Source organism: Cyprinodon tularosa, unplaced genomic scaffold (assembly GCF_016077235.1).
Source record: "Cyprinodon tularosa strain WSP-4 unplaced genomic scaffold, ASM1607723v1 ctg232, whole genome shotgun sequence".
Taxonomy (NCBI): domain Eukaryota; kingdom Metazoa; phylum Chordata; class Actinopteri; order Cyprinodontiformes; family Cyprinodontidae; genus Cyprinodon; species Cyprinodon tularosa.
Genome location: NW_024038870.1, coordinates 762,853 through 775,426, shown reverse-complemented (window position 1 = coordinate 775,426; position 12,574 = coordinate 762,853). Strand labels below are relative to the sequence as shown.

General features: G+C 38.4%; 1 protein-coding gene across 4 annotated transcripts in view; it reads right to left on the bottom strand.

Moving 5' to 3' along the window:
* Window positions 1–12,574, bottom strand: part of LOC119784712 (septin-7-like) — a 59,444-nt gene that overhangs the window by 19,467 nt on the left and 27,403 nt on the right. For all 4 annotated transcript variants that reach the window (XM_038286910.1, XM_038286909.1, XM_038286911.1 and 1 more), the window contains exon 3: window positions 9,819–9,925. In XM_038286910.1, coding sequence (XP_038142838.1) covers window positions 9,819–9,925 — 107 coding nt within the window. The remainder of the gene's footprint in view (window positions 1–9,818; window positions 9,926–12,574) is intronic.

Below are 12,574 nucleotides of genomic sequence, written 5' to 3'. Positions count from 1 at the left end.
AAAACACAACGAACAATGAAAATAAAAAACACCAAGGTCCTCAAAGGGTTTCAAAAATGTCAAAAAAGAGGTGCCAAATTGCACATGCTATTTTTTTTTAGTATGTGCAAAAAGTGGGAATGCTGTTGGTGATCTAAAGATGTTAAGATGTTCAAACCAGTTTGCCTCTGCTCATTAAAATGAGAAGACTGCATGTTCTAAAGGCAGGTGAGGGTGGTTGTTAAAGAAAGATCAGGTTTTAAGCCATGTAGTTGGAGGTACTGACAAAAAGTTAGCAGAAAAGCAGAAAAGAGGTGCAAACATATAAAACATAAATGTGCAACTTGCATTATTGAAACCTGCAGTGATCCCACACTTTCTGTGGTCTCTACAGAGCACAAGAAACACATTCCACAATAACTAAATGCAGTCTTTTTTTTGTTGTCGTTTAATTACGGTATGTAAAGGGAGTCTGCCGTCGAGCTGCATTAATCTGTACCAGCCTCTGTAGACTATAAAAAAAAATATAATAATAATTCTATTATTCTTAAGGTCAAAACATGCTGACAGAATCTCCATCCACTGGCTCTGCACCAATGCCTCCTCTGAGGCCTCAATGAAAGCAGATATTTTTGTGCGTCAGTTTGCACCCGAGTTTCAGAAGCACTAAAGACAGAAAAACTTCAGCTGCAGTCGAGCTTTGGATTTGGAAAAGCTGCTTTGCACGTCATAAATGTTTACATTTGCACATCCTTCACCTGTGAGTTTGATGAATTATACTGAAGGCACAAATACAAAAAATGACTGTTTGCTGAAATGCAAACACTAATCACTTTGCACCTTCTTTGAAGGTTTTATCTGCACGTTCAAACCCATTTGAACACCCGTTTTAAGACGCAAACTTTTTGAAGATCAGTCCCTAAATGTTTGCAGCTCCTTGTGTCACACAGTGAGCTAGATTGTGAGTTAGGAGTAGACATACAAGAGGAAAAAGTGATGAACTGATGTTACTATGATCTATGGAAGCCCAAGGAATGCATTGTTAGAAAAAATAAACATTTTGAAATGGATGAATCCATACAGAAATAAAATACGATTAATAGGGGAGGGAAAAACACTTTTTTTTTTTTTTTTAACCAACGGATCTGAATACAAAGATTTAAGGGTTTGAAATCAATGCTAAATCTGTTAATGACGATAAACATTGTCTACCCATTAATACCAGTTAGCAGCATATGCAGATAGTTTTGTTTGGGGTTTTTTCTGTTTGGACTTGAGCTTCATAGCAGACATTGTGGACATGCACAGCTGGTAATGTGAGCAAGAAGAGACGAGAAACATTTGTCCAAAGAGCAAATAAGAACATGTTCCAAACAGTATGGTTTGGAAACCCCCCGTTCAGTTCACAGCCAGTTTAGAAAGACAGAAGCCTGACTGACCGTCACGTTTACTTTCTATCAGACTCATGTCTATTCAGTTGGAAATATAGAAAATAAAGCCCATTCTAGCAAGTGATCTGGATGCTGTGGAGTCTCTTCTTCGGAGCTACAGTAATCATCAAGTGGACCTACACACTGACCTGAACTACATGATGAAAACAAGAGGTACAAGTGTGCCATTAGATAATTACTGCAAAAGTTATTTCAGCTGGAAACATATTATTTAACCCTAAATTATGCTCACACAGATTGTTCAGCCAAGTGTCCAAACTTTAGCCCCCACAAAATCTTTAGGACGTGCCAGAGAGGAATTAGTGCTGCTGTCTGACAAACATGATGTCAAAAAAGAAAAGAAAAGCAATACATCCTAATGTGATGATAAATGTGACAATGTGTCATTTTTATATTGTAAGTGGGGGAATATTAAAAAAGCATTAGTTTGAGAATCACCGGACCTCTAGAATGCGTTCCTTTCTAGCAATTGGCCGGGTATATTCAGAGCATTTTTAGAGGAAAAAGACCGGTCTAATCTTAAAATCCTATTTAATTTCACTAATAAGAACAGGGTTATAATCATGACTAGTCTGCAATAACAAAAAAAAAAAAAAAAAGATTAACTATACTACTGTCAAAAAACACATTTTTTCAAGTAGCATTTAGTTTAAAATAGAAAAGCTGCTTTTCAGTCACACTGCTGCTTTCTTCTCCACTGCATACTTTCACAGGCCCATCTGGTTATTTTCAGATCAGCCTTTAAACTCGAACTACGGCCCTTTAACTCGAACACAAACATTCTTAGGTTTCCACAATCCCTGAGATAATCTGTCAGACTTTATGACTGAGCGTATACATCACCCACCAAGCCATCTGACATATCTGAGCTCCCATCATGTGTGCTCAGATGCAAGTTTGTGCTAAAAGTGTTTGTGCGTGAAAGGTCAGCCATCTCGAAACCAAATCTGCTATTTCCACTGTTTCCGTAAGGGAAAACAGATCGGAAGAAAACCTCAAAAATTCCCCCTTAGGCCCTAAAGCATCATTTAAAAAGAAATCGGATCCGTCAGCGACAAAACATGGTAGATTTTTCTGTAATATAAATACTCTGAGCCGGTCAGCCTCAGACCACAGAGGCCTTTTCCAACACGCCTGCGAACACCAACTCCTACTTGGAGGAGAGCGTATAAACCCACACTGGTCATAGCGTGCATGGCGAGGAGGAGGTTAAGGTCCCTCAGTATCAGACAATGAATGCAGCACTGTTCTCGTGCACTGACTTGATTGTAACAAAGATCCCATGCTTCAGAGGGTTAGGATAGAGAAATGTTACAATCAAATGATAAGATATTGGTAGAGCACACTTCGTCTCCTTCATCAACACCTGGCGGTGGCATTGGGTGGAGTAATGATTGTAAGGCAGGAGAATGAATCTGTGTGAACATTGGCCCAATCCAAAGCACGCAATGGACCTGATGTTAAACAGATCTTAAGTATTCAAAATAATTATAAAATATATATTTAATTCTATTGAAAACATCACGTGCTGCTCAGTGGTGCAGTGGGTGGCACTGTTGCCTGGCAGCAAGAAGATTCAAGGTTTGATTCCAGGCCTGGGGTCTTTCTGCATGGAGTTTGCATGTTCTCCCTGAGCATGCATGGGTTCTCTCCGGGGACTCCGGCTTCCTCCCATAGTCCAAAAACATGACTGTTAGGTTAATTGGCTTCACTAAATTCTCCTAAGGTGTGCGGGAATGGTTGTTTGTCTCTGTGTAGCCCTGCGATGGACTTGTAGACGCCCGTAGACAGCTGGAGATAGGTGCCAGCACCCCCCCACAACCCCAGCAAGGATAAGCATGACAGAAAATGGATGAATGGATGGATAAAAACATCACACATAATTACTGGCAAACTAAATGGCATGTTTTATATCATATAGTTTTATATCATGCCTACCAAATCAACTCTTTTACCAGAGTTGGATGATGTGCTGCACTTCTAAACTGGCTCATATCAGAGTGGAGAAAACCAAATTTAACCCATCTCTCCAGCACAATATTGTGGAGAACAGCACATGACAAGAGCCCAAATGGTCTCCCCTTCAAAACCTTGAAGTTTGCTTCACTGCAGTGTTCAAATGCATTCACCTCTAATGTCCCACATAAAATTCCCAGAGTCCAAACAATAAATAACTCTGTTTAATCCTCACATTGACAACCACTTTAGAAATGTCTACACACAATCAACTGTTTAAAAGACTAAAACAGAAAAAAGGGGTCAGTTTTGATTGGTTCAGATATTTAGGATCTACTGCTTGACTAATTCCAACATATTGCCAATTCAAGAAAGCAATGGTTATCAGAATTTCTTTCTTTTTCGAAATTGCTGCTGTAGAAATGACTTTTAATTGGTTCAACCATCAGTGCTTCCCAAATGAAGAGTATAACCGTCCAGTGTTACAATGGAATACTTACACTTTACTCTTAAAACTTGTGCAAATTGGGTCTATGTGCGTAAAGCAGATCTTTGAGAGAAGCAAAGAGATTTATGTTTTCAAATCAACATACAGCGCGTGCGATACCTTTTTGTGTGCAAGCATCATCAGTGGATGGCGAATATAGAGATGCAAACCTTTACCACATGCAAAGCGGTTTTCAAAATCAGAAACTCAACTGCAGTTTTTGCATCTTTTTTAGTGCTTGTAAAGGTCAGGTGCAAACGGACATGCAAAAAAAAAAAAAAAAACTGAAGTCATTGTGGCCACAATGGATACATTGGTACAAAGCCAGACGGAGAGAGATTCTGTGCTTAATGTGCACGATTTTATCCCTCCCCAAAAAACAAACACTCAACATTTAATCACAATGTCCACATCCTAACACTAACAGTGTTTTAAGAGCATCAGTCATGCTCCTGAAAAATCCTGAGCTCAAATTACCGTCGTCTGAAATCATTTCACATTTTAAAATAGGTTCCAAAATTCTGTCAAACAAGTTTAACATCATCTATTTTTACTCTTTTTCATTTAAACTTAACACTGCAATAGCAGAATCTCACAATTATGCAATTTGTCTTCAATCTCATTCTTTGTTGTACATGAATATAAAAAATACAGTTAAATACAAAGACACCAGAACTAAAATCAACTAACCCTGAGACCTGGCATGGAACATAGCTAATTTATGATCATGTTTTCATAATGGCATCTTTGCTGTACACACATTTAATAAATGAGAGCGAAAGTTCAGCAAATCTGAATTTTAGAATTTGACTCTCATTCCAAGTGAAAATAGATATCTTCAATTAATCACAAATTTATTAGTGGCTGTTTATTGCAGCACTACTGCAGGGTTAGTGTAAGGTTTATGTTTTGGTCCTACCCTAAAATGCAACATAATTTTAAGAGCAAATGTCCACATTTTGATCTCAATTGGATTATATTAAATGGAACCTTTGAAGAATGATAATAAAGCAGGCTGTGTCATTTGGATTTAAACAGATAAAACAAACTGAACAATTACACAGTGCAGCCGAGTTTTCTCGCTCACCTACCCACACAGAGGTCCTTCCAACCAGCGGAGCAGCAAACTGAATAGCATCCTCTCATTAAAGGAAAAACTGTGGGGCCTGTGTGTGTTCGGGTGGGTGATACTTGTGTTTGTGTCCAAATACAACACAATGCGGGGGTTAAATTGTAAAAAAAAAAAAAGTTATTTTTAAAAAATTGTTTTACAAACATGTTTTATAATTACTGGCTTAAAGATTGAGCCAAATGACTCATTAATCCTGCAACAACAGTGTGATTTTTCAGCTTTAAAAGATGGGCGTTATTAAGGACAGGTAGAGTGGTGTTATGTTTCATGAGAACGTTTCCACCGTAAGAAATGACCCACTAAGACCTCAGGGGGATACATAGAGTCTCCCACCACATGCCCCACATTCCTTTTAAACACTTTATCACATCTTACAAAGCTGTCATTCCCAACATCCTCTGACAGACACTAGAATGACTTTCTCTGATCTTCCCTCCCCCAGTGTTACCTCTTCCTTCCCTTGCTCCAAATTCCTCTAATTCCCTGTTGACTTTATTATTCTTGCTTACCTCCTGACAGTTTCCCAAAAAATATCTAATTCTTTCTTTTAAACCAACTTTCTTTTCCTTCTCTCCTTGTCCTCTCCTCAGCAGCAGCCTGCCTCCTCTTTAGTTTGTCATAACCATAAAAGGACACAGCTGAGCCATATAACCGTTTCCCACATGGTTCCTCAATTCTACTTCACCCAAACTGTTGTCATAAATCTGCAATGTCTATACAGTCTTCCATCCTGAGCTTGAGCACTTTGCAAGCTAAAAAAAATGATAAAGGTGATTTATACAGCAATTGTGCAAAAATATAATAAAGTTCCTCATAACTCCCCAGGTCATGTCCATGTGTAACATGATAGAAAATGACTTGCTAGCGATTAGCACATTAGGGGAAGGATTTTGTGAGTTAATGGACTTAATGGAGATATATTTTAACATTCCTGTTTGAGAAACCAGAACCAGAACCCCTGTCTAAAAGCACTCTTCCAGCACTAATTGCTGGATTATACTAAAAACAGAGGTATATATGTCTATAGATGTTGGATTTTGGCCTGTTTTTCCAGTGTATTCCTGTTTCTCTGGCTGGCTGTGCTCTCTTCATCATCTGACATGGGAGCTGGCTTGGAGCTTGTGTGCCTGGCTTTGTGTTTATTGGAGCTGTATACAGTTGCCTTTTATATCTCTGCTTCTGTCTCCTTGAACCCCAGTCGGCCTCAGCAGATGGCTGCTCACACTGAGCCTGGTTCTGCTGGAGGTTTCTTCCTTTTAAAAGGCAGTTTTTCCTCTCCACTGTCGCTACAAGCATGCTTAGTGTGAGGGATTGCCTTTGAGTCGATGCAATCAGCTGGTTTTACTTAGAAAACTTTTAATTATTAATCAACTTTATGTCAGTTTAATAATCACTTTCATCTGTAGCTTTTCAAAAACATCCCCCCCTTTTGTGACGGTTTAGTCCTTGCTGGAGAAAAAACTGAAAGCTTTAGCTCAGTAACATTAGGAGACTCCTTTAGGCCGGATCTTTTGAGCCTCATCATATTTCTTCTGTTTTAAAAAAAAACAGAGTTGCTGAAATCAAAGCTGTCAGAAATGTCTTTGTTGTCTCAAACCCCCTCGTACTCTGAACCTGAACCAACAATGCATCATCTAGTTGCTGCCGGCAAAAACTACTCAAAACATTTCTTAAGTCCCTGTCATGAATAAGGGCTGCATAGTGAAGACACATTTGCAGATATCTTGTAACTTATCATTTTCATATCACTGATTATATTCAAAAAGGCAGAAAAACGGCTAAACATAAAAGATAAACTAGAGGATGACTAAATTAAAGAGTGTAAAAGTCTTAATTATTGACAGATCCGTCAAATTTAGTAATTAGTTACGCCTCTTCACATATAATGTTGCACTGATAAACATCTGCAAAACTTGGCAGCTCAAATGTCTGACTTGGAACTGCTGGTGCATTCCTTTGACTTTAGTTGGTTTATTTCTTATCCCCACACTTAACCAGAGACCCAGATTGTTGTCCATCAAAATACTGCAGCCTCAACCACAAGCTAGGCCCGGGGTTTCTTGCCAAGTCCAATTTTATATGATTTTTAAAGCTTTTAAGAGACCACATGAAATGTGGTTTTGGTCTATGCCTCATAAATATATGGAGCAGAATAATGTCAGAAAGCTTGGATGGATACAGAGATCCGTGCCTCACAGCTTTATCTGTTACTTTTGGCAGGAAATGGAGTTGGTATAATATTTATCTGAACTTCTAAGCAGTTGTCATGCTGTTTCTTGTCCTGCTGCTGCTTTATTATATGAGGCATGTTTTGTCCAAACTTAATTCCTGTGTTTCTTAGCACATTTTCCTAACCTTGACACTATAATGATTAATCTATTGTATCCTGGTTAATGATCAATGTGAATTGTTTCAGATATACAGTGTGGTACTATGGGGAACACTTTACACTTAGCACCGGCAGTTGCGTCATAATCTTTGTAAATTTACCCAATACCAATTAGTAAAATAATTAATTTTATTTGCATTAATCAGAAAATACGTGAGACTGCCTTGCTGTGTCAGCTGCAATCAAACGGACCTTATAGTGCCCTTTTGATGTAGCTAAGTGTACCACTATGTGCATTATAGGTAAAATTAAGGAAAGAGGTAGTCACCCTAAAGAAACAATATGAAAAAAAGACTAAAACTAAGAAAAAAAACTCATAATACCGGTGAGACACAGAGACAAGAGTCACAGTGATGTGATCGTACATAATGATAGGTGTGATTTCTACATGTAAATGAGACTTAAAGCATCCAGCATGCTGAGGTGAGGGAATCTTATTATGTGAAGTCAAAGCATATATACATGATAAAGGACAAGATAAGGAAATATAATCGGGTCATGCTGCAACATTTTCCAAGATTCGTATAAATTATGTGGCCTCTGAATTGTGACGCCCATCCTCACTTTTCTGCGAAACTCTGTAGGAGCCCAACTTGGCTGGATCAAAAGCTGTTACCGTTTCCAATATGCTCAAAGGCTACGCTGTAGTAACATGTAGTTAAAAGAGCAAATCTGGTTACCTGGTAGGAATATTATGTTACTTTGTTATTTTCAACCTTGGCTTTTGTTCACTTTAAACTGCATGAATGCTACAGATAAACAGATGAAAAATCCATAGCTGGACTTAGTCCAAGTAGTTGTTGCTTTGTTTTTACTTCTTTCAGTGAGCCATAACCTTAATTATTTTCATGTATGACTCATTGCAACCCAGCTTTTTAAAAATTTAGGGTATCAAAGCCCTCGATAAACTCAAATATATTACGAGTTTTTAGTCCAGGGCAGACTTTCAGGCACAATTAATTGGGTTAATGGTGATTAATCAATGAATCATCAACTGGAGTATAGAGACTCTAAGACATGTCTTCAGCTGACAGAAGAATCCACTTAAAGCAGCAATTATAGCAAAATAAAAAAAATATATAATGCATTTCAGATAAAAAAAATGTTTTTGTCTGTCAATATGCTGTATACAGAACTCAAGAATAACATTTTAGTTTTAGAAGGTTTAGATTCTGTAAAAACTGTTTATTGAGGAACGTTTTGCTATCATTTTATTAATCGATTAATCAAAAATCTAATTTATTAGCAAAAATAGTCGTTAGTTGTAGCACTCCCTATGTTGGTCTATTTTTCTAATTCATGTCTGGATCCATTTAGCTCCGTTTTGTGGAGTTACTGAAAATTAATCCTATTTTTTCATGAATAGGCCTCAGAGGTGAGTGTCCCGGTTCAGAAAGTAAAAAGCCTGTTTAGATATAATTTCCAACCATTTACATATCCAGCTCCTCATCATAAACATGCTAAATTTGAATACCGTAAACTGTAGCTCCTACCCCCTGTTGCGGTACCATTCATGGGTCAACACTAAGATTCATGGGTCAACACTGTTGTGGGTAGAAAAAGAACTCCAGAATTCTGTGCCGTTTCCAGACAGCCTTTAGTCTTTCGGGTGCTGGTACGCAGCGGACATTCACATGGATGAGTTAGTCAAATTTGGACAACGGCCTTTCGATAAAGAACTACAAAAACATAGGAAATATGTTCTGTCACTCCTCCTTCATTCTCGCACTGGATGTGTTCAGGATCCTTTCATGAACCCGACAACAGCAGAGACGAGAGGACTCTGCCCTCAACTTCATGTTCAGGTCAGCTGCTGTTTAAACATTCAAACTTAGGTTTTGTCATCCATCAAAAATGGATTTGATTGGAGGAAGAAAAAAGCAATATTGACTTCAAGAATCGGCCAAAAAGAGTCAGCATTAGGTTCACTTAGAATGATGTCAAAATAATTGGCATCGGCCTTAAAAAATCTTTACCGGTCATCCCTCTAGTCATAAGACCAAGAAAGTTTAAAATATCTACTCTAAAAAAAATGTTTATATGAATAGGAGTAACAAGGAATTTGACCTTAAACTGTTTTATAAAAAAATTATTTTGAAACAAATCTTAATATCTAAAATAAAATCTGTTAAAATAACCTTAGAGGTGAATTTGCTTCTTTAGACTGAGAAGTTATCAACAAATATAAGCAGATAATAGTATATATCCAAGCAAGACCACAAAAAGTAACAAGAGATTATGTTTGTAATCTGCTCAAACTATTGGGATGTGTCAAAATTTGGAATAACTGTGACGTTGGCAGGATGAGGTCATAGGATTTAAGTAACTAATGACTTCTGCAAAGTATTGGTCCAACCAACTTATCAGGAGATTTTTAATCAGCAGTGAAAATGAATTACAGCTAGAAGAGCAGATGGAGCTCACCTGTACAGTCTTCTTTATGCGCTGCGACGGTCCAGGGTAATCCTTGGAGTACAGGTCAGTCAGGAACAGAGAGTTGATGAGAGTGGATTTACCGAGACCAGACTCACCTGAGGAAAAAAAACACAAAGAAAGGATTCAGTAGGGATCTGGTTTGATTTACCATGATGGGGCTGACCGCTACGTCTGTTATAGGTGTTAAAATGCGTATGGTGTATGCACTGCAGACACATCCTGTGTCCTAAAGGGAATTAGGTTGCAACAGGGAAAATAAAAACGGAATCATTGTTTGTGAAGGAAAAAGGTCATGGGCTCATCTGCCAGCTCTAAAAGCTCCCAGAGAGAGGAAATAAAACATTTCCTCTCTACCTCGCCTCGGGGTGACTCTTCACTGCAGCATAACGGCTCATCCTCTCTTCCTGTGTCCGTCTCCCTGAATGCCTCCTTTATGAATAAATCTAAATGTTTCTGTTCTCTCTGTACAAACTTTTCACTCCCTGCTCCCTCTCTGATGACAGCCACATGGAAGCTACAGAAACATAACCTAAACATTTCTGACTCAGTGCAGTTAATCCAAGCTTACATATCCCATATGGTTTCTATCTCAGTCCAGTTGTCAGTGGTGGCTGAGCATCTGGCTCATGTATCATAAAGAGAGGCTAAAAATGAGACTGAAGAAGAGGGGAGTCTGAGCCAGAAAAATACTTGAACGAGTCTCTAGGAGTGTAATAAAACCTAAAGACATATAAAAACAAAATATCTCGTCAAACTCAACTTTCTATTAACATAAACCAGCAGAATCTTCGACAACATTGTTTATGTTTATCGTCTTTAAGGAGATGTTCACTATCCTTCCCATGGTTAGGTAGCACATTGGCTCAGACTGTGAGACCATTTGGATCCTGTTAGTGGGGCAACAATTTCTATGTTTCTATAAACCAGGAACTCAATCTGTGCTGACAGATCTTTAAAATGAATTTATATAGTCAATAAATTATATATTATCCTGCTGTAGAATTCCTTCTTGAAGTTTTATGCAGAAATGTTTACTTTGCTTAAATCTGTATTAAATAAAAGAGCTTCATGTCATCTGTGCTGACTGTTTTTTTTGTTTTTCCAAACCCAATTGAAAGGTTTTCTAGTGAATAGGGTGATTCTTAGTGCCTCGAATCTATGTTGGCCGAATGACAAAACAAAAGCGTCAATTCCTAAAGACAAAGACTGTAAAATCAAGAGAGTAGCAGGAGGATTTTCAGCAAGCCAGATTCCTTTTAAACCCTTTTGAATGATTAAATACAGCTCAACATTTATACGTCAACATTTTTCACACGTTGTTATAAATGAATTAGAATCAATCCAGCCCTCTTTTCCATTAATGTGTCTGTTGCAGTAGCTTTATTTTTACTGTCTTATTTGCAGATAAATCAAAAATAAAAATAAATGAACTAGGAATGAATAGTGATTGCGTTTTGATGTTTAAACAATTCACTTGGATCAAACGGCATTACGAATAACCATCTAGGAAACTTTTTATTGACCTCCAACTTTCAGACAGGATGCCAAATGAGAACATTCCTTCTGCAGACATACTTGGATTCAATCAAATGCACCAAGCTGCTTTCAGCAGCCATAAAAAGGAGAGCGGTGCTGCCAACTTGTGTGCAGGATGAACGAACAAAGCAAGGAGTTTTCCTCTCTCAAATAATAATCAGATGTTACTTCAATGGCTCCTGACTGATCAGCACTTTTCTTGAAACTTCATAGTCCGAAGTGCTGTAGCCAAAGCTCTGGCTGTTCAGTTCAGCAGTTAGCTGTAAGAAAAACAAGTCAGCCAGTTTATGGGCACACTCCTTTCTCTCCTCTTCAACACGCCCTTCATTTGAACAGGCCTCCTTTATGCCGACTGTTGCACATCTGGATGTTTAATCAGACTTGGTAAGCTTATGTTTTTCCCCTCGATTTAACTCTCAGCTGGTGGCCTGAGTGTGTTTGCACAGCTATGGACGGTGTTCTGTCACCATCTGAATGATGACCACACTCTGCTCCCAACAGGAGATGACCGACTCATCCATGGCCAACTATTTGGAGTTAGAGGCCAAGCGTGTAAAAATGTCAACAGACATATGAAGCCCTCCTCCTTAAGGCTGGGTAAGCGATACCCGCCAAAACCGGCTGATACTGGAGGTTGTGTTTATGTGCACATTGGCTTTTCTGGTTGACTCTCTTAACAGGATGATGTGACTCTTGATGCCATCTTGACTAAAAAAAAACAGCAGGAAATTAAGTCTTTACATCTGTTTTGACTGCATCCATAAATGTGGATCTTTAATTAAATTAATTGTCCAAACAACACGTTAATCAACATGTTTCCATAGGATGTGAATCATCTTGCAGGTAAAAGAAAAAAGTGAAACCTCATAATGAGGTGAGTGGATTTTTCTATGCAGAACTAATTATGCACCTTGAAATGTTTACTAAGGTTACAAACCAAGTATTTCAATGGGATTTAAGTGACGGAGAAACTATATTAGAGCATTATAGTGGAGTGGAAGCAAATGTGGTGTATTTCACGGTGAGTAATCTCCCCCCTTTGTTATCGTACTGCAGTTCTTTGCTTCTGTGGGATTGGCTCGCAGAGGGAGCAGTTTCAGTAGATACCCAAGCTTCCCTCTCCCCAGACACCAGCTTCCCCTGGGGGGAAGCACAGCTCACTCCCAGGGATAAAGCTATGAAGAAGTTTAACCCTGGCTCAATACGTT